At 50.5% G+C, this 19,039-nt stretch overlaps 1 protein-coding gene and 1 long non-coding RNA gene across 5 annotated transcripts in view; one reads left to right on the top strand and one right to left on the bottom strand.

Annotated features, from left to right (window-relative positions):
* The window catches only part of ARNT (aryl hydrocarbon receptor nuclear translocator), a 42,985-nt gene extending 24,858 nt beyond the window's left edge, over positions 1-18,127 (top strand). For 2 of the 4 annotated variants that reach the window (XM_083416538.1, XM_083416536.1), the window contains 16 exons: positions 941-1,154; positions 2,884-2,983; positions 4,622-4,687; positions 4,996-5,081; positions 6,578-6,654; positions 7,201-7,335; positions 8,133-8,207; positions 9,259-9,410; positions 10,634-10,744; positions 10,933-11,008; positions 11,787-11,910; positions 12,631-12,730; positions 13,051-13,222; positions 13,613-13,769; positions 14,877-15,031; positions 15,958-18,127. In XM_083416538.1, coding sequence (XP_083272664.1) covers positions 941-1,154; positions 2,884-2,983; positions 4,622-4,687; positions 4,996-5,081; positions 6,578-6,654; positions 7,201-7,335; positions 8,133-8,207; positions 9,259-9,410; positions 10,634-10,744; positions 10,933-11,008; positions 11,787-11,910; positions 12,631-12,730; positions 13,051-13,222; positions 13,613-13,769; positions 14,877-15,031; positions 15,958-16,047 — 1,890 coding nt within the window. In that variant the 3' untranslated portion in view covers positions 16,048-18,127. Of the gene's footprint in view, positions 1-940; positions 1,155-2,883; positions 2,984-4,621; positions 4,688-4,995; positions 5,082-6,577; positions 6,655-7,200; positions 7,336-8,132; positions 8,208-9,258; positions 9,411-10,633; positions 10,745-10,932; positions 11,009-11,786; positions 11,911-12,630; positions 12,731-13,050; positions 13,223-13,609; positions 13,770-14,876; positions 15,032-15,957 lie in introns of all 4 variants that reach the window. The other 2 variants (XM_083416537.1, XM_083416535.1) reach the window with 1 other exon arrangement.
* Positions 4,836-11,780, bottom strand: LOC310666262. The gene is made up of 4 exons (XR_014505823.1): positions 11,175-11,780; positions 10,908-11,075; positions 6,731-7,012; positions 4,836-5,477 (listed from the first exon to the last, which is right to left on the bottom strand). It is a non-coding gene; the product is annotated as an uncharacterized lncRNA (long non-coding RNA).
* Positions 18,128-19,039: the final 912 nt, after the last annotated feature.

Below are 19,039 nucleotides of genomic sequence, written 5' to 3'. Positions count from 1 at the left end.
ACCCTCTAAACTCCCTTTAAACGCCCTTTGTGACGTGCTTTCTCCAACCCAGAGCAAACATACTGGATCAAAAAATATCCATAACTAGAATTAAAGTTCTGAGGCCTCCAGGAGGCTGGAGGACGTGTAAATAAAAGTGGCAGCAGCTGTTAGGTGGAGAGGCTGAGCAGCCTAAACAAATCCCTGCTGTGCCTCTGGTACCTTCGGGGCTTCCTCCGCCCTCCCTGACGTCCTCTTCGGGCTCTCCTCATGTGCCACAAGGACTCTCCGGCACTCTCCCACTATTTCCAGGTTTGAATTGAATTGGATTTCCCCGCAGTGTAGATTTGGTCCCATGAGAGTCAATCATCCCGGAATGCTGGTCCTACTACCTAGGGATAATGGGAGCTGTAATCCAACAACGGCTGGGGACTCAAGTTTGAGAAACGCCAGTGAGGGTGTCGGACCAGAACCTGGGAGAGCAGGGTTTGAATCCCCACTCAGCCAGGAAGCTCACTGTGGGGGGCCTCGGTTGGGCCAGTCACTGCCTCTCTCAGCCTCACCTCCCTCGCAGGGTTGCTGTGATGATAAAGTGGAGGAAGAGGAAAACTGTGTTTGCCACCTTGAGGTCCTTGGAAGAAAGGCGGAGTCCAATTGTAATAAATGATTTTCCACGTAAGGCTGGGAGAGACTCGCTCTCTCAATCCCCAGAGATCCCTTGGGGGCAAAGTAGCTCCCAGTGTTCCTATTCAGAGTCATGAGGACTAGAATCTTGAGTTTATTTTTCGGGAGCCATGCCTCGGGGGTAGAGCACAGGCTTTGCATGCAAAAGGTCTTAGATCCAGTTGCTGGCATCTCCAGGTAGGGATGGGAATGCCTGCTGCCAGTCAGTGTGAACACTACTATGCTTAATGCTCTGCCATCTCTCTCTCTCTCTCTCTCTCTCTCTCTCTCTCTGCAGGAGCTTAAACACTTGATTCTGGAGGCGGCCGACGGGTTCCTCTTCATTGTGTCCTGCGAGACGGGCCGGGTGGTCTACGTCTCCGACTCCGTGACGCCCGTCCTGAACCAGCCCCAGTCCCAGTGGTTCGGCAGCACCCTCTACGACCAGGTGCATCCCGACGACGTGGACAAGCTGCGGGAACAGCTCTCCACGTCGGAAAACGCCCTCACGGGTGAGCTCGGCTGTCCTGCCACCACCATCCCAGTCACCGCATGCCCTGTAACTTCCTGCTGAAATCCTGTTGACATTTCATAACTGTGGATGTCCCGGGATTTATTCTCCGCCCTGCTTTTTAGCGCAGGAGTGCCCCCCGTTCCGCTCAGAATGGCAACAGTGCTTGCCAACCTTGGGGAAGCAGAACCCAATACCACTTGCTGGAAACCACAAGAGGGCAGAGATGCTCTTGAACTCAAGTCCCGCTTGCAAGTGTCCCACAGGCACCTGGTTCGCCACTGTGAGAACAGGATGCTGGACTGGACGGGCTGTTGGCCTGATCCAGCTCTTCAGATATTCCTATTGAACCTCCAGGTCCTGAGGCAATCTATCTAGATTCCTGGGTGGTTTGGGTCATTTGACCACTGTGAGAACAGGATGCTGGACTAGATGGGCCCCCTGTGCTGGGCCCGGGGGTAACCCTTGAAACACAGTCCAGGAGCAGTCCAGAATCCAAAGGTTCTGCTGGGAGTCAGTCCGACAGGGCCAAGGCAGGACACGAGGCAGGAAACAAGGCAAGGCCAGGCACAGGATCTCAGGCAGAATCTAACATACAGCAATGTTGCTCCCGCAACCTGGGACGGGGTCCAGCAGCCTTTTATCTCTGGCAGGGTAACGGCCGGTCCTGATCCCCCGGCAACTCACCTCCATGGTTTTGCCCAGAGGCGAGCACTCCTCCTGCGAGTACTCAGGTCTCTCCTTCTCTTAGACCTCAGTTTCTGCAGCTCGGGAGATGTCGGTGGGTTACTAGACCCAGAAGCTACCTCAGCCTCTCCTGACCCAACCGGTAGTGGAGCAGCTGTAAGTGATGGCCCAGCTGGAGGCAACGAGGTCATCCCCGCATCCGGATCCAGGGCAGGCTCAGGCCCCTGACTCGGCTCAGCTGGTGCTTGTTGCAGGGGAACCTGTGCAGACACGGACTCTTCAGTATCAGGCCCCAGACTTGGTTCAGATGAGACAAAGGATCCGGTGCGGACTGAGACTCCTCTGGTTCTGAGTCTGAGCCCGAGTCACAGGCCATCACACCCCCTTTGGTCCTGATCCAGCAGGGCTCTTCTGAGGTTTTTAAGTTGCAGAATACTGCTGTTAGGGGCTGGCAGAGTGCTGGTGAGGGTGCATTGGGGGGAAGAGGGCTGGAGTCTAACTTGGGAGAGGCAGTCAATGATCTGGGGGGACCTGTGTCAGCCAGGAGGCAAGAGTCGGAGGCAGGGGAATCTCCAGAGATGGAGGGTGGAGCACAGAATGGGTCGGAAGAAGAGGAGGAGGAGGCAGGTCAGGCAAGTGAAGAGCCCAGTGCTTCCCTATTCTCCCCCGAACCACTGTCTCCCAGAACCAGGAGGGAATTGAAGAGGGAGGAGCAGGGGAAGTTTCCACGCAGGCATAATCTCCGGCTGTGTGCGCACAGCCCATCGGGAGCAGGTACATAAATTGGAGAGGAAGTGATTCCCTGTTGCTGCAGCTGCTCCATAGAGCGCAAACCAAAGAATGCTAGTGCATGATTACTGGAAGCCATAGAAGCTACTGTAAGTGTCCACTTTTGACAGTCAATTCTTAACTGTCTGCCAAGTGCATTCCTTTTGCTGGGGAGTGCAAAAAAACCCCAACAACAACCTTGAAAGGTAGGTTTCTCCTGAGCAGAACTGCCCTCGCATTTTTGACTGTGACAATGACGATTTCCTGTTTCCCAGGTCGCATCCTGGACCTGAAGACGGGGACCGTCAAGAAGGAAGGGCAGCAATCCATGCGGATGTGCATGGGATCCCGGCGGTCTTTCATTTGTCGGATGAGGTAGGACGGGGCTCCTCGGTTCCGCGTACAAAACCCACATGTCGTTTCTGCGTGAGCTGGGCGTAAATAAGGACCGCAAACAAGGAGAAGTGTCACGGGCTGCTTGGGATGCAGTGCCAGAGCATGATTTGTCAAAGCATGAGCCCAGGATCACTTGAAGCTATCTTATACTGAGTCAGACCCTTGGTCCATCTAGACCAGTGCTGTCTACACTGACAGGAAGAGGCTCTCCAGGGTTCAGGAAGGGGACATTCCCATCCCCTATGTAGAGGATTGAGGCTGGCACTGAGTATGGTTCTGGTTGTCTGACCATGTTAATGGGTATTATAGAGCTGGAAAAAGGGGTTAGGGAAGGGCAAAGAATGAAAGGATCTAGAATGCTGCAGAGGCTGCAGTAACTCCTCTAGCAGAATCTATGGCTTTTTAGTTTAGGAAAAAGTGAGAGGGACAGGCTAGGAGGCCTTGGTGCGATGCAACAGTACGCTATGGTGCTTTGGAAGTGTATTGTAGCTACTGTATTTACTCGAGTCTAATGTGCCATCAAATCTAATGCGCGCTTCAATTTTCAGAACTGTGAAACCCAAAAAAAGTATTTGCTGGCAAATGGCAAATGTGCCATCGAATCTAATGCGCGCCTTAATTTTCACAGCGTAATTTGGCCAAAAAAGGTGAGCATTAGAATCAAGTAAATACGGTAATAAACTCATTGTTGAACCTTCAGAAAAGGAGACGTTGTTCAAGGCCATGTTTCTGTTAAGAAATGTGCCAAGCAACGTAGTGTATTAAGAACTTACTTCTACACCACTGGTTCATAGCCAGGTCAGGGAACAAACCTTTCAATAAAAATGCAACCCTGAGAAAATCCAAGCAAAGCTTCCAATAGGGACCCGGTTTATGTAGAAAATCTATTGCGCAGAAGGACAGCCCCACTAACCACGTGTTCAGCGAACTGCCAAATCTGTATATCACTAGTATTATTATTTTTTTAAAAGCCTCCTGCTATAAAATATAAATGGATTGGGGAGATTTTGAAACAAGTGTTAATTCACACACTCGACACTGCTGTGTTGGTGAGGAGGAAGGAGAGAGTATTATTAATATTCAGTTCATCAGTTGCCTGATCTATAGCAGTCTCCAGGTGACTTACAGCAAATTTAAAAACATACAGGGGTAAATATGTTCCGGGCAGGGCAGGGCTGGGGCTTCCTGCTCCAGGTTTCTCCCCTGCAGCCTTAAAAGTCCCCAGAAATGGATGGCAAATGCATTGTTTTTGAATAAAAGTTTCTGGCAACCACAGGAGGGGAGAGGGCTCTTGTCCTCAATTCCTGCTTGTGGGGTTCCCAGTGTGGGGTTCAGCCACTGCGAGAACAGGACGCTGGACTAGATGGGCCCCTGGCCTGATCCAGTAGACTCTTAGCTTCATGACCAGAAGCAGCCACAGCATGGCTTTTGGGAGTGCTCCCTGGCCAGGCTGCATGGAAGCAAATCTATGTAGTTCTGCCACAAGGAAGGAGGTAAAGGGCTGTGGGCCAGCTTAGTCCCTAAGTGAAGATACCAACGTCTTGCAGGGGGCGGGAGGAACCCATTTTGGGTGAAAATGGAAGTAACATGAGTTTGTTTCTGTTCTTCGCTCCACAGATGCGGCAATGCCACGGTGGATCCAGTCTCCATGAATCGCCTCAGCTTTATGAGAAACAGGACCCGGTAAAACTGGTTGTTCAGGGAGCCAGGGCTTGGTTGGCTGATAAAGGGTAGCAAGCAGCCCAATGTTAGCTTCATGGGGCAAAGCGGAGTAGTCAAACTCTGATCTTCCAGGTCCTAGTCTGATACTCTAACCACTATACCACCGCTGCCTCTCACGTTTGTTTAATCAATGCAGGGGGTAGAGCTGAGGTTTTTGTTGGCAGGTTGCTTTGCTGAGAGTTCAGGTGGACTCTCATCCCCCCCCGCACCCCAGTAAGATCAGCACATGCAGCCCTGGCAACATATTTCTCTCTGTTCCCTCCTTCCAGGAATGGGTTGGGTGCTGTGAAGGATGGCGAGCCTCATTTTGTCGTGGTCCACTGCACAGGCTACATCAAAGCCTGGCCACCGGCAGGTAACCTCACCTGAATGTCTCATTCTGGAAGGCCCCCTTTTTGATGTTTCTGCTAATTCATTTATTTCCTGTTACTTTGAAGTCCTGTTCTTCTAAAAATAAAGTGTTACAGGGTTTTTATCAGGAGGGCAGGAAGTCTGGATCATGTTCATGGGTCCCTTCCAGGCCTGTGATCTTGTATCCAGTGGGTGTAGAGTCTAGTAGAAGAGGGTACTGAACTGCCCAGACAAGTTTCTTCACAAGATTCCAGCTTTAGCTGGCCACTGAAGTACTGCCATTTACATGTCTTAAAGAGCTGGTTGCCATAGAGATCAATGGGGGGGGGGATCTTTTCCCGCCTTACCTGTCTGTATGCCAAGTCATCCTAGGCTGGAGAACGATAGGCCAGGGGGCGCTCTGTGTGAAAAAGAGAGAGAGAAAATGTGTGCATGTGTTGGCTAATGCTGGAAGCTGGAGACATACAGGATTGTCCTGCTCTGTTCTGGAGCCAAAGCTACAATTTGATCATCTTGCTGGGAACTTAATGAGGAGGCAATATCTGCTGGAGTTTTAATGCTGTGAGCCCCTCCATCCTATGCTCAGGTTGTATCTGTGCATAAATAATGCCATGCATCCTAACTTGCTCAGATTTTCTTTCCCTTGTTTTCATTTTTCTTCTACATAACTGTCAGTTTTCCTTTCTGAGCTTCTTTCACTTCCCTCTTACCCTCATCTTTCTTTTTTTAATTCACTAGCAATTTTTTAAAAATTTACTGCATCCCTTCTCTTCCCTTCTGTCAGTTGTTTTCTCCCTCCTTTCCCATAGCAAGATCCCCACTAATTTTACCACGCGGGTGTTTCCGCACGGAGACCCCCGTTTTCAAAGGCTTTCAATTACCCCTTGGTTCAGAAGTGTTTCACACAATGCTGGTCCCTCTCTTTGTTGTTTAGTCGTTTAGTTGTGTCCGCCTCTTTGTGACCCCCTGGACCAGAGCACGCCAGGCCCTCCTGTCTTCCACTGCCTCCCGCAATTTGGTCAAACTCATGCTGGTAGCTTCGAGAACACTGTCCAACCATCTTGTCCTCTGTCATCCTCTTCTCCTTGTGCCCTCCATCTTTCCCAGCATCAGGGTCTTTTCCAGGGAGTCTTCTCTTCTCATGAGGTGGCCAAAGTCTTGGAGCCTCAGCTTCAGGATCTGTCCTTCCAGTGAGCGCTCAGGGCTGATTTCCTTCAGAATGGATAGGTTTGATCTTCTTGCAGTCCATGGGACTCTCAAGAGTCTCCTCCAGCACCAGAATTCAAAAGCATCCATTCTTCGGTGATCAGCCTTCTTTATGGTCCAACTCTCACTTCCATACATCACTAGGTCCCTCTCTACTTCCACCAAATTTCTCCCACTCTACCAGCCGCATGGGGTCGATAACTTATATTTTTTTAACCCACTAAGACCAGAACCCACCTTTGAGAAAAGCCTGTCCTGGCTCTGAGCTCAACTCCTCCTTCTTGCCACCCACAGGGGTCTCCCTCCCAGATGACGACCCAGATGCTGGGCAGGGGAGCAAGTTCTGCCTGGTGGCCATCGGCAGGCTGCAGGTGAGTTAGCCTTTCCCTCAAGCCCCAAAAGGACGCAGGAACCAGGTTGCCATCGATTGCTGAGCCTTCTGCATACCTTATCGCAGCAGGTGTCCTTATCTGACAGCCTCAAAAGCCGGACCACAATTGCTGTCCCCTGTGTTGCTCCAGGGTGGGGCTGGCAGCTTGCCTGAGGCCACTTTTGTAGAATTGTAGGAGAGTTGAAAGGGCAACCCAAGAGCTATCTAGTCCAACCCCCTACAATGCGGGAATCATGGCTAAAGAATCCTCGCGAGATGGCCAGTTTGGTGAGCGCATGGCAGAGATTAGGGCCATTTTCCCCAGTCCCTCGCCTCTCCCAGCTCTTAGGGAGAATCCGCTGCCGACAGAGAGAAATAAGAAAAATAATCAGGGGCCTTCTGCAGAGTTTCCTGCCTCCCCTCACTTGCCGACTCGCCTTCTTACAGGGGAAAGGGCTGTCTCTCCAAGCGGGAAACCCAATCCCTCTTTCCTAGCCCCCTCTCTGTAACCGACCCCTAACACCTTGCCATCTCCCTTCGCTTGCAGATCACGAGCTCGCCCAGCTGCGTGGACATAAACACCGTGTGCCAGCCCACCGAGTTCATCTCGCGGCACAACACCGACTGCCTCTTCACCTTCGTCGACCACCGCTGCGTGGCCACCGTTGGCTACCAGCCGCAGGTGCGGGGAACTGGAGGAGGGGGTTCCCAGCAAGAGCTGGGGGCACCTTGGCTCCCTGGGTCCAGGCCAAAAGCCCACTTAGTCCAGCATCCTGGATAATATCGTTTATATATAAGTTAAACAGTGCCGGGGCTAAAATACACCCTTGCTTAACTCCCTTTGTGGCTTGTAAGTTGTCCATTTGTAGAGCAGTGTGCCTTTCATCACAGTATCTTTGTATAAGCATTTAATCAAGTACAGCAGTCTTTTGTCTATATTTGAGGAGTTCAGCTTCTCCCAGAGTCTTACTCGTGAAATTGAGTCGAACACAGCTTTCAAATCAGTGAAAGCTGCATATAGCATAAGGTTTCCCGGGGACAGTCCCCCGATTTAGAAATCAATCCTCTGACAAAATCCTATCATTCCTACTGAAGTTGAAAAGTGTCCCCAGATTCATTGGGAAAAAAATCTGGTAACCTTAGTATAGCACACCACCTGGTTTTTGCAGGAGCCAGTCAGATGCCTCCAGGAAGGTAGGGAGGGAATGCAAGAGCCCTGCCTCACTATTACTCATAAGAACTTAAGAAGTGTTTGACGGCTGGGTCGGGCCACAGGGGGGCGCTTCTAGCCTAGCATCCTGTTCTCACAGTGGCCACCCAGATGCCCCATAGGGAAGCCCACAAGGAGACCCACATGCAACAGCAATAGCTCTCCCAACTTGCTATTCCCAGCAACTGGTTTTATTCAGAGGTAATCTGCCTTCAGCAGTGACATTCTGACTCTTTCTCCTTCTCCCCGCCCCCCACAAAAAAAATTAGGAACTCTTGGGAAAGGATATTGTTGACTTCTGCCACCCGGAAGACCACCAGCTTTTGAGGGACAGCTTCCAGCAGGTAAACCAGCCACGAGTCCATGACTGATTCAGCCTGGCATCTGCACAGCAACCCAGCACACACCTTGGCAAACGCGTTTTGAATGCTGTCAGAGCAGGCAAAGGGAGCCTTGGGCCCTCCTGAGGTTGCTGAACTGCAACTCCCATCCTGCTCCTCCCTGGCCGTTGGCCACACTTGCCGTCAGGGCTGGTGGGAGTTGTAGTTCAGCAAGATCCAGAGGTTGCAGACACGCCTGCCTTATAGACCAATCCGTTCCCTGGTCTGGAGCACAAACTTCAGGCCATCTTTCCAAAGCCCCGGGAGGGAGGGAGGGAGGGGAAGCTGGCTTTTCACGACCTTCACAATCCTGCATTCCACCCCATAACCATCAACATCTGCGAAAAATGGAAATAAATACCTGCCAGGTGCCCCAGCGCGGGCTGCAGAAACCACTTTTCCAGCTCGAGGGCCCACATTCAATTCTTGGCAACCCTTCCAGGGGCCACATGCCACTGGTGGGTGGGGCAAGAGTCAAAAGTGGGTGGGGCCAAGAACATAAATTTGAGTTCTGTAGAATAGATTTTTTAACACACACAGATGCCTCTCTGTCTTCTGTCCAGGTGAGCGAGAGGCAGGATTAGAGCTCGAGGAAACACCTATCCAGGCAAAACCGCCTTTGGGGTGCAAAGCAGGGGTGGTGAGAGGCATAGGGGGAATCCCTGCCCCAGGGAAAGCAACCTCCAAAATCCCAGGCAAGGAGGAATTGTAGCCAGTGGTGGCATTAAAAGAGGGCAGGCAAGTTGCAGCCCCCAACCCAATCTCATCTCTTGCCCTAGCCCCCTTTGCTGGCATTTTTTAGAAAGCTGAAGTGGGGGGCTAAGATTGGGAAGCTCCAAAGTGGCAGAGCTTTATTTGGGATTCTTCTGATTCTGGATCTTATGATAAGCGCTGCCCTTTCAGGAACTGCATGTCTTGTTTGGGGGGGGGGCTTCTTTTCCACCCCTCTGCTGTGGCTGCTGCTGTTGCCGGCATAAAACCAAAACAAACCCCCACCCCACCCCCGTTTTTCCAGGTGGTGAAGTTAAAAGGCCAAGTTCTGTCCGTCATGTTCCGTTTCCGGTCCAAGAACCAAGAATGGCTCTGGATGAGAACTAGCTCCTTCACCTTCCAGAACCCCTACTCAGATGAGATAGAGTACATCATCTGTACCAACACCAATGTGAAGTACGTACGCGGGGACCCCTTGTGCCACCTCCACCGACCCCACTGGCAGCGGGGCCTGCTCTTTCGCTGTGTCCTCGAAAGGCTTGCAGGGCGAAGGGGGCTTTGCAGTCTCCCACCCCAAAAAACTCCTCCTTAGCTTCATTCCAGCCTCTTTTTAAGCAAAATGTATTATAATAAGTTTCTGCTTCTGGGTTATCAAATCTCCTTTGCCTTTTTTGTTGTTGTTGTTCAGTTGAACCCCAAGACCTACCAGCCAAATGCAAAATTAGGCAGGGCACATTCAATTTTAAATACAACTTTGAAAAGTCACAGCTTCCCGCAAAGAATTAGGGGAAATGTCATTTGTTAAGGGTGCTGGGAGTTGTTAGGAGGCCCCTCTATTCCCTTCCCAGAACTACAATTCCCAGAGTTTCATGGGAAAGAGGGATAAGCCTCTCTGGGAATTGTAGCTCTGGGAGAGGAACATGGCACTCTTCCTAAACACTCTCAGCATCAAGTACAGCTCCCAGGATTCCTTGGGGGGAAGCCATGGCTCTTTAAAGACTAAGAATCATCTAATCATCAGCTAAAGATTAAGAATCATCTCCAGCTAAGTTTTACTGAGAGTAGACCCATTGAAATATAACTAAGTTATATTGATTGATTTCAGTAGCTCTGCTTTGAGTAGCGCCGACATTGGAGACTGCTCTCAATTTTCTGCCCACTGCCCATCTTTCAGTCTATTTTTAAAATAATTTTGTGGTGTCGTGGAGGGGCGGGTGGCCTCTGAGAGAGGGTTGTGGCAGTCGGCTTGAGTAAGTTTATGCACAATCTATCTCTGCCCCTTCACTTGGGGGTGGGGAGAACCCCACACACCCATACACTCATCCATCCCATTTCCATATACCAGCTTCAGACGGGATGTTCAGAGAAATCAAAGCCAGATTTTGCATTTATTATGGAGTCGCTTACATAGAACAGTGTAACGTGTTTTGTTTTTAAACTGATTACAATCAAGCTTTAAAAACAAACGTGCCTGAAATTTATCAAGATGCAGATTTAAAACCAACAGATACGTGTAAAAAGAATTGTGTGTCTGGGGTAGCAAAAAAGACTTTAGCAGGCGCCAAAAACAGCCTTGGGAGGAGGGAGGGGCATAAAGATCCCCTGGCTCACTGGAAGCTCTGAGGGTTGCGATTGGCTCCCTCTGATCCCTGACCTTCCCTTCCCTGATGATCCCCCAGGAACGCCAGCCAGGAGTCCCGGCCTGCCTTGGCCAGTCAGATGCAGCGGCCCCAACTGGGCCCAAATGCCAGCCTGCCTTTGGAGATGAGTCCTGCCCAGCTGGCGACGAGGTAAGTGGGGGGCTGGCTGGAGTCACCCTGGGGCCCTTTGCTCTGTGAGGGGTCTATCCCAAGGCCCCCCGGGGCATGTAGGTGTCAGAGCACCTTGTAAGCCCTGCTCAGTTCCTCTCCCTGCTCTGTGGCACTTTCCTCTGACCCACGACCGGCTCCTAACCTCTTAACAATGGCTTGCGTTTCAGGCAGCAGGCGACGCAACCAACAGACGTCGACGTGGTCCCTGTCAGGGAGAGCTTAGCCAGTTACGACCACGCCCAGGTAAATCGGCAAAGGTTCCAAGAGTTTCCATGGGGACTCGTCCCAGCTCCCTGCCCTAAATTGAGACCTGGCAGAGGGCACACGCAAACACACCCGCTGACACGGATCACTGTGTCCCTCCTTTGGCAGACCACACACTCCACTGGAAGGAACTCATGGCGCTCACCTCTGTGGAGTTGCCAGTCGCCATTGGCGACTAGAGGAGTCGTTCAGTACAGGACTGCAGTGGCATGAGAGGAAGAAATGACTTTTTTTTTCATAACTCCCCTCTTCAGCCATCCTTCAGCCTGCCCCCTTTGCATGCACACAACTGAAAACATAGATTTTGTGGAGTGGCAATCCAAACAGGATTCTCCCACCCTGTCCATTCTCATTTAAGTGGCATGTTGCAGGATTTATGTTAGTACACACCTAGATTCCAATCCTTGCTCAGCCGTGAAGCTTATTGGGGTGTCCAGGGGCCCAGTTGCCATCTCTCAGCCTAACCCACTTCTCGGGGTAGTTGTGAGGATAAAATTAGGGGAGGAGGAATGGGGTATGGTGCCCTGAACTCTCGGGACGGGGTGGGGGATGGAAATGGAAATAAATCCCTGGGCTTATCACTTATTTAGTTGTGTGTGCACATGTTGACACCTGCAGATTGTATCCAACATTAATCATACTCAAGACTCTGCAGTTAATGGGTTTGACTGACCTTAGGCGCGTTGATTTCAGAGGATCTACTCGGGAGTAGGACTGAGCTGACTGTGCAACCCTGTGTTTGCTCATCTCCTTCCAGGCTGCCGTTCAACCGGTGGCCACCACCGGCCCGGACCATGGCAAACCTCTGGAGAAAGCAGAAACCCTCTTCAGTCAGGAGCGGGACCCTCGCTTCAGTGAAATTTACAGCAGCATCAGCACAGGTGAGAGGGTTGGGGTCGGGGGGTGGGAAATCAGAGCCGGTAGCCATGTCAGTCCATCCCCTGGGAGAAAAAAAGAGAGAAATATTGGGGAATGCCAAAGGTCCCAAGTTCAATCCCCAGGGGCATATTCAAGTAAGGCTGGGGACGTCCAACCTCACCTGAAACCTTGAAGAGGCGCTGCCGTCAGTGTCGACAGTCCTGGGCGAGATGGGCCCAAGCAGCCATTTGCTATAGCTTCCTATGAGTTGGATCCAGCATTAGTCCTCCTAAGACCAGGACCCCTTGAAATGAACGAAGGTGGTGGATTTGTTCCTTATTTAGCTGTTTAATTTATAAATCCTGCCTTCTCCCCAGGCCAGGACTCAAGGCGACTTACACAAGTTAAAGCGGCACAGAGAAAGGACAAGAAACTAAAAGCATATTTTAAAATAGTTTGTTTAAAGTAGAGTGGAATGAAAATGGCATAAAGGCAGATTGAAATACAGATAATAAAAAAGCAGCACAGCAGTGTCAGAAGCCCTTTCCTTAAAAACAGTCATTCCCAAAAGCCTGTCAGAATAAATTTATCTTCATCTGCCAGCAGGAAGGGCAAGGAGAGAGCCAGTCTCTCGGAATAAGGCCCATTAGTATCAGTAGGTCTTCGTTGGATATCGCCCAATATCCCGTTCTTGGGTGGCCAGGTCGGGGCTAACCATGCTTCTCTCTCTCTCTCTCAATCAGACCAGACGAAAGCCGTCTCTTCTGGCTCTCTGCCCGCCAGCCAGTCCCTCTTCTCCCAGGGAAGCAGTTTCATAGCTCCGCGTCCCACCGAGAACTTCAGGTGAGGTCCAAGGGATAGTCTCAAGACTCCTGCAATTGGCTGAGGTTCCTTTCCAGTTTAGCCCAGCTTCCGCAGTGCAGCGGTTAGAGTGAGTGAAGGTTCAAATCCTCACTCAGCCACCAAGCTCACAGTCTTCCAGCTTAACCTACATCAAAGGGGGGGGGGGGACCACGTATGCCACCTTGAGCCCCTCGGAAGAAAGGCGAGACAGAAACTGAGTGAAGAAATGAAAGAATGAATGGCATGCCAGCTCTCTACGTGCCTCTTCAGCCACACTGGCCTTTCCTCCCTTAACTCTGCCCTCTTCCTCGCCTCTGTAGGAGCAGCACGATGGTGCCCCCCGTGAACGTCATTCAGCAGCAGCTGCCCACAGCACCGCATTCGGCCTCGGCGGGGCAGATCCTGGCCCAGATCTCTCGCCACTCCAATCCTGATCAGGTCTCCGGGACCACGTGGGCTTCAGGGACGACACGCACATCTTTCACTGCCCAGGTAGTTTTTTCCTACAGACCATATATATGGGCATCTCTAGTACGAACTGGGCTTAGCCACAGTTTTGTGTTGAATAGTCACAAGCTGCCATGTCTGCTGGAGGAGCTGGAACTGGGCCTGGTGTAGGAGTATAGGAAGCTTCTGCCTCATAGAATCATAGAACTGTAGAGTTGGAAGGGACCCCTGGTGGTTATCTAATCCAATCCCCTGCAATGTAGGAATCTCAACGAGATTGTACATAACTGACGGCCGTCCAGCCTCTGCTTAAAAATCTCCAAGGAAGGTCATTTTGTTCCTGCAAGGACATACACTCCAGCTTCCCGTAACCTACCAGTTGCTTTTTATTTATCTGCTCACTGTTTAAATTTCTTTTTCGTGCTCTTCTAGCAGGCGGCTTCCCACGCTGTTAAGACTCGGCCGCCTTCCTTTGCCATGGGCACCTTCCAAGGCACCCCGTCCTCCTTCAGCCCCATGTCGACACAAGGCTCCACAGCTTCGCCAGGCGGGTCTGCCTACCCAAGCCTTGCCAGCCGCAACGCCAGCTTTGGTGAGTGTTCCCCACCGGGTTTGGAAGTTGCAAGCGGTGATCCTTCTGCTGAAGAGGCAGGACTCTGTCGCCGTGCAGTTCCTCGTTCTGCAGAAGCAACGCTGTGAAATGATGGGCGTGTATGTTGAGCATAGCGGGAAGGGCCGGAGCTCAGCAGAAGAATACCTGCTTTGCTTGTAGAAAGTCCCGGTTTCAATTCCATGCATCTCCTGCTAGGGCTGGGGAGACCATGCCTGAACATAACAAGAGCCCGCAAGGACCTCCTCTCTCCATATGAACCTACCTGGATCCTGAGATCATCATCTGAGTCCCTTTTTCATGTTCCTCCTCTAAGAGAGGTTCAGAGGCTGGCAACATGACAACAGGGCCTTTTCTGTAGTGGCTCCCTGCTTGTGGAATGCTCTCCCCAGGGAGGCCCACCTGGCACCTTCCTTGCATATCTTTAGGCGCCAGGCAAAAGCATTTCCCTTCAACCAAGCCTTTGGCTGATTAATATTCTACATCCCTTTAAATATGTTTGTCGTGGAAACAAAAGCATAATCAATTTTTTGAAATAATTTTTATTGGTTTTACAAAATAAATCACGATTAACATTTTTCAATAAAAGAAAAGTTTAAAATAAAACAAGATTCTCCCAAATCTTAGGACTCCCCTCCTCCCCTCTGTGGGTGCTTTAAGTTTCTTAATCAACTGCATATTAGAGTTCATCCAAATTTTAGTTCTCCAATATGTCCAAAGTCTCTCTAACATTGCAAGAGTTATTCAGAGCATGCCATCAATTGCACAATCATTTCATGGTTGCCGGGAACAGTATCTTTCAGTCTTCCAACAGGAATACTTTCAAATGCTTCTTGAATGTCAATAACAAGGGGGACAGGCTCACCTCACAAAGGAGGGCATCTCCTGTGAATCCACCTGGGATCCACCTTCTGCCCCACTTCTGATTGCTAGACCTCTTTCTGCAGCCCGAAGCAGGGTGTTTCCGCCCACCAACTCCTTCTAAGCCAAACCAGTCAATCTAGACCAAAGTGTGTTATCAAGGGCATGGGGAAAGAACAGTCTTGTCTCCTACACTCGGTGCTAACCGCATTTTTGTTCCTTTCAAAGCTGCTGGAGAGAGCGGGCAGGCCCCAGCCCCATTCCAGCCCCGGGCAGCGGAGGGGGTCGCTGTGTGGTCGCAGTGGCAGGGTCAGCACCACGGACAGAGTCCAAGCGAGTCGCACGCCCAGCAGCCACCACCAAACCAGTCGGAAGTCTTCCCGGTCAGTCAACCTCCCCTCTGCCACGATTCCAGTAACGTTTCCTGCTCCCCGTTTTATAAACAGAGGCCAAGACGCCAATGATCCTCTTGCTAGGGATCCAAACCAGGATTTAAACCTCCGGCAGCCAACTCTATTTCCCCATCTTTGATTTATTTAAAAGCACTGATAACCCAAGAAGCCGCACTATACTGAGCGAGACCGTTGGTCCACCTAACTCAGTATTTTCTACACAGACCGGCAGCAGCTCTAGATCCTCTCACAGCACCCTTAACAAACGACAGTCCCCAGGATTCTTTCTGGGAAGCCATAACTATTAAAGTAGTATAAAGGTAAAGGTAAAGGGACCCCTGACCATTAGGTCCACTCGTGACTGACTCTGGGGTTGCGGCGCTCATCTCGCTTTATTGGCCAGGGTAGCTGGCATACAGCTTCCGGGTCATGTGGCCAGCAGGACTAAGCCACTTCTGGCGAACCAGAGCAGCGAGTGGAAACGCCGTTTACCTTCCCACCGGAGTGGTACCTATTGATCTACTTGCACTTTGAGGTGCTTTCAAACTGCTAGGTTGGCAGGAGCAGGGACCGAGCAACGGGAGCTCACCCCGTCGCGGGGATTCGAACCGCCAACCTTCTGATCGGCAAGTCCTAGGCTCTGCGGTTTAACCCACAGCGCCACCCGCGTCCCTAAAGTGGTATAAGGGTGCTTTAAATGTATGATCCAGAAGGGATCTGAGTTAATACAGATAAAGGTTTTACATAGCACATTTGAGGGTGGGGTTCATTTTAGGGGGCGCTGTTAAATGTTTGCAAGTAGGAAACCCTTCTCCTGCATTCAGGAACCACTTTCTGCCCGTCCTAGAAGATACAGTGCACTGTCACCTAAGCAACGATAATTTCATTCTCATTTTTGAATTCCCTTTCATTTACAGGACATGTTGTCCATGCTAGGGGAACAAGGAGCCAGCTACAACAACGAAGAGTTTCCCGAGCTGAACATGTTCCCCCACTTTTCGGAATAAGGATGGGAAAAGATCTGTGCAGATGGTGCAGTTTCCCCTGGCCCCCCGTGTAGCGACGCAGGGAGGGAGGAGCGTTTGTGACTCCTCCCACCCTTTCTAACTTCTGTCAAAGACTGCCAAAGTCTTCCTACTTCTGGGAAGCAGAAGCGCTGCAGGCGAGGCGTCGCAGAGGGAGTCCGGCTCGTTCCCAACTTGGGTGGAGCCTCCGGCGAGGCCGCTGTTTCCCTCCTTCCCGGCAGACCTGCCGCGAACCGGTTGTGTTTTGGAGAAAGCCGCGTGTGCAGAGTCCAAAAGCAGTCGCGAGGACTTGGGGAGCCCGATGAGTGGACGATGCTCAGTGTGCGATCATCAGGGATTTTTAAAAGCTCAATGGGTGTTTGGTTTTTTAAAAAAGAAACACCCTACGCCATAACCTTTTATACATATATACATATATATATAAATATATCAAAATTGTATTCTTGTTTATACGATGTCAGGGAATGGGGGCAGAATTTGCCCCCTGAAATGATGCTTAAAGCGCTGTGTAATTCCGTCACCTGTGAACACCCGAGGCATATAGAGGAACTCGTTGCCGCGCACTCGTTTCACTAGCGTCCGCACTCGTGTGTTCAGGTCTTGCACGTTATCTCCCTCGAGCAGTGTTAATGAAATGGAGGGGTCTGCCTGCCCCCACCCCAACGGTTCACTCTGCTGGGCTAGCAACTTTCTCAAGTGCCCCCCTTTCCCAGCACCCGCCAAGCCCCCCACCAGGGCTTGAATGCTGTGTATGTCTTTAGAGCATTGTGCTCTCCCCATAATGTATAGGGGAACTGGGATGCCAGCCGGCACTGGGAACAACAAGGAAGTTGGGGGACATTGAAGCTGGCTGCACCTGGCTAGTCAAGGAAAAAATAGGCCTGGCTTGTCCTGAAGGAAGCCTTCAGGTTCCTCTGTTCTCTGGAAACCCAGACAAGCAAGTGTGGTGTTTGCCTTCTGGGATGATGAGACTCAAGGTATCCACCATTGAAGCTGGCCCTGTTTCCTCCCATAACCTGTGCAATTAAAAGTGGGCCTCGCTCATTAGCGGAACCCTCTTGGCTTCCTTTTTTCTTGTAACGCTTCAGGACGGGGGACACTTCCAAGCCATAAAAAGCATCCGTAGCACAAAAGCTTTTTGTTGTTGTTGCATTGTTGAGGATTTTGGGGTTCGCGTGGGTCCCCTTTGTGTCCATCCCTCTCTTAATGTGAAATGGGACAGGGCTGCAATCTTCCCCCGGCGCTCACACAATTCTGGAAACGAGCAGATTTAATCTGAGCAGGTTTCCTGTCCATCTGTTGTTCCTGGTGATGTCTTCCCCTCCCCCCCTTCTTCAGTGGGGGGTAAAGAACACACATACCTGTCTCCCCCCCCCCCAATCCAGGCATCATCCTGCTCACCTGTTCTAGGGGGTGGGGAGTAAGAATTGAGATGAGACGATGGGAACCTTGTTCTGGAGATGTGTGATCGTCATCGAAATATAACTTACATTTGTCATGAAGCCTGAATTCTTGGAATCTACCACTGTCTTCTTTCATAAATCTCAGTTGAAAGTGGGGTGCACCCCAGGCTTTGGAAAGAGGGGAAGACTGTTCCTCTCGTGTTCCAGAAGTTATGTATACGATATTGAATAGTGTAACAATGCAGTGCTGTCTTTTCTGAGAAGGAAAAATGAAAGATCAGGATAAATTCTTTTAAAAACCCACGGCGATTCTCATTTCTATCTTGCAAAACTCAGCCATTGTTTGCCAAAGCGCAAGGATTGATCTCCCGGCGTCCCAAAAATATGGCACCAACCACTTTGCGATTTAAAAGCAACAATAACTTTTTAGTAATGACTGCAGAATTCAGCATCTGGATAATTTCTAGTTCTTTCTCCCCCTTTTTGTGTACTTTAAAAAAAAATCAAGTTTCTGGCCCTCATGATGAAGAGGACCAGCTTGATGATGTCTGTGGGCCCGTATCTCAGAAGCATTTTACTGTTTTTCGTGTCGGCCTTTTGTCCCTTGCCCTGGCTTAACAGAGCAATTATGCAAAATAAACGATATGCCATATGTTTTATTCATGATGTTGTGCTCGGCTTTGATGAGAAAAGAGTTTCTTTTTTCCTGAATTTCAGCTGGTGGGTTTTAAGAATACGGGATTATGGTGTTTCCCCCAGGGCCAAATTAACTTGGACCGCTGTGCCATCTCAGGCTCATGTGCTGTGGGATAGACATTGGGATTCAGAATCTCATGAGGCTGTGCTTTAGGGTCTGTTTCCAGAGATGGGGCGTTGTGGGGGTGTCAGCTGACCAGTACCTCAAAAACAGTGTATTCCCGACACCTCGAGGATTAGGATCTCCCCCAGCTTTCCTGGAAATGCCATTGGGGGATTGAATTTGGGGCCTTCTGCATTCAAGGCAGGTGTCCTGCTGCTGAGCTGCAACCCTTCTCTGTACCCATGATGCTCCATGACCCACAAGGCACCCTAAGCATGCATGCAATGGGGCACAGGCTGGCAGTAAGAAAGAAACCTTGGTACAGAAGGCAGCATCCATCTCTCCTGCCCAAGAGCCTGAACATTGCCCACCTACCCACCCAAATACCACTTTACCCATAGTGCACTGCGCTGCAGCCAGCCCCCCCTCATCACTGAGCTACTTGCAAGAAAAAATAAAGTAAGATCCCAGTCCTCATGGTTCTTAATGAGACTGGACAAAGGTTTATTTTTTTTCTAGCAGACCTGTGAACTGGCAGAGACACTTCTGCAGAGCCAATGGCTCGTTTACGTAATAACCCATGGTTCATTACACTGGATGCTTTCCCCACAATGGCCAGAAATGAAGAGCAGCTCGCCCTGTTTACTGGTACTCCCAGGGTATATTGCTTCTATATCCGGAGGCTCTATTGTGTATAAATAGCTATCAGGAGATCTATGTAAACTCATTTAATCCTTTTTTAATAAGAACCATTATTTCTCGCTCTTGACAG

This window comes from Podarcis tiliguerta (genome assembly GCF_965153285.1).
Source record: "Podarcis tiliguerta genome assembly, chromosome: 16".
Classification (NCBI taxonomy): Eukaryota; Metazoa; Chordata; class Lepidosauria; order Squamata; family Lacertidae; genus Podarcis; species Podarcis tiliguerta.
Note: the sequence above shows the minus strand (reverse complement) of the source record. Positions and strands in the feature narration are given on the sequence as shown.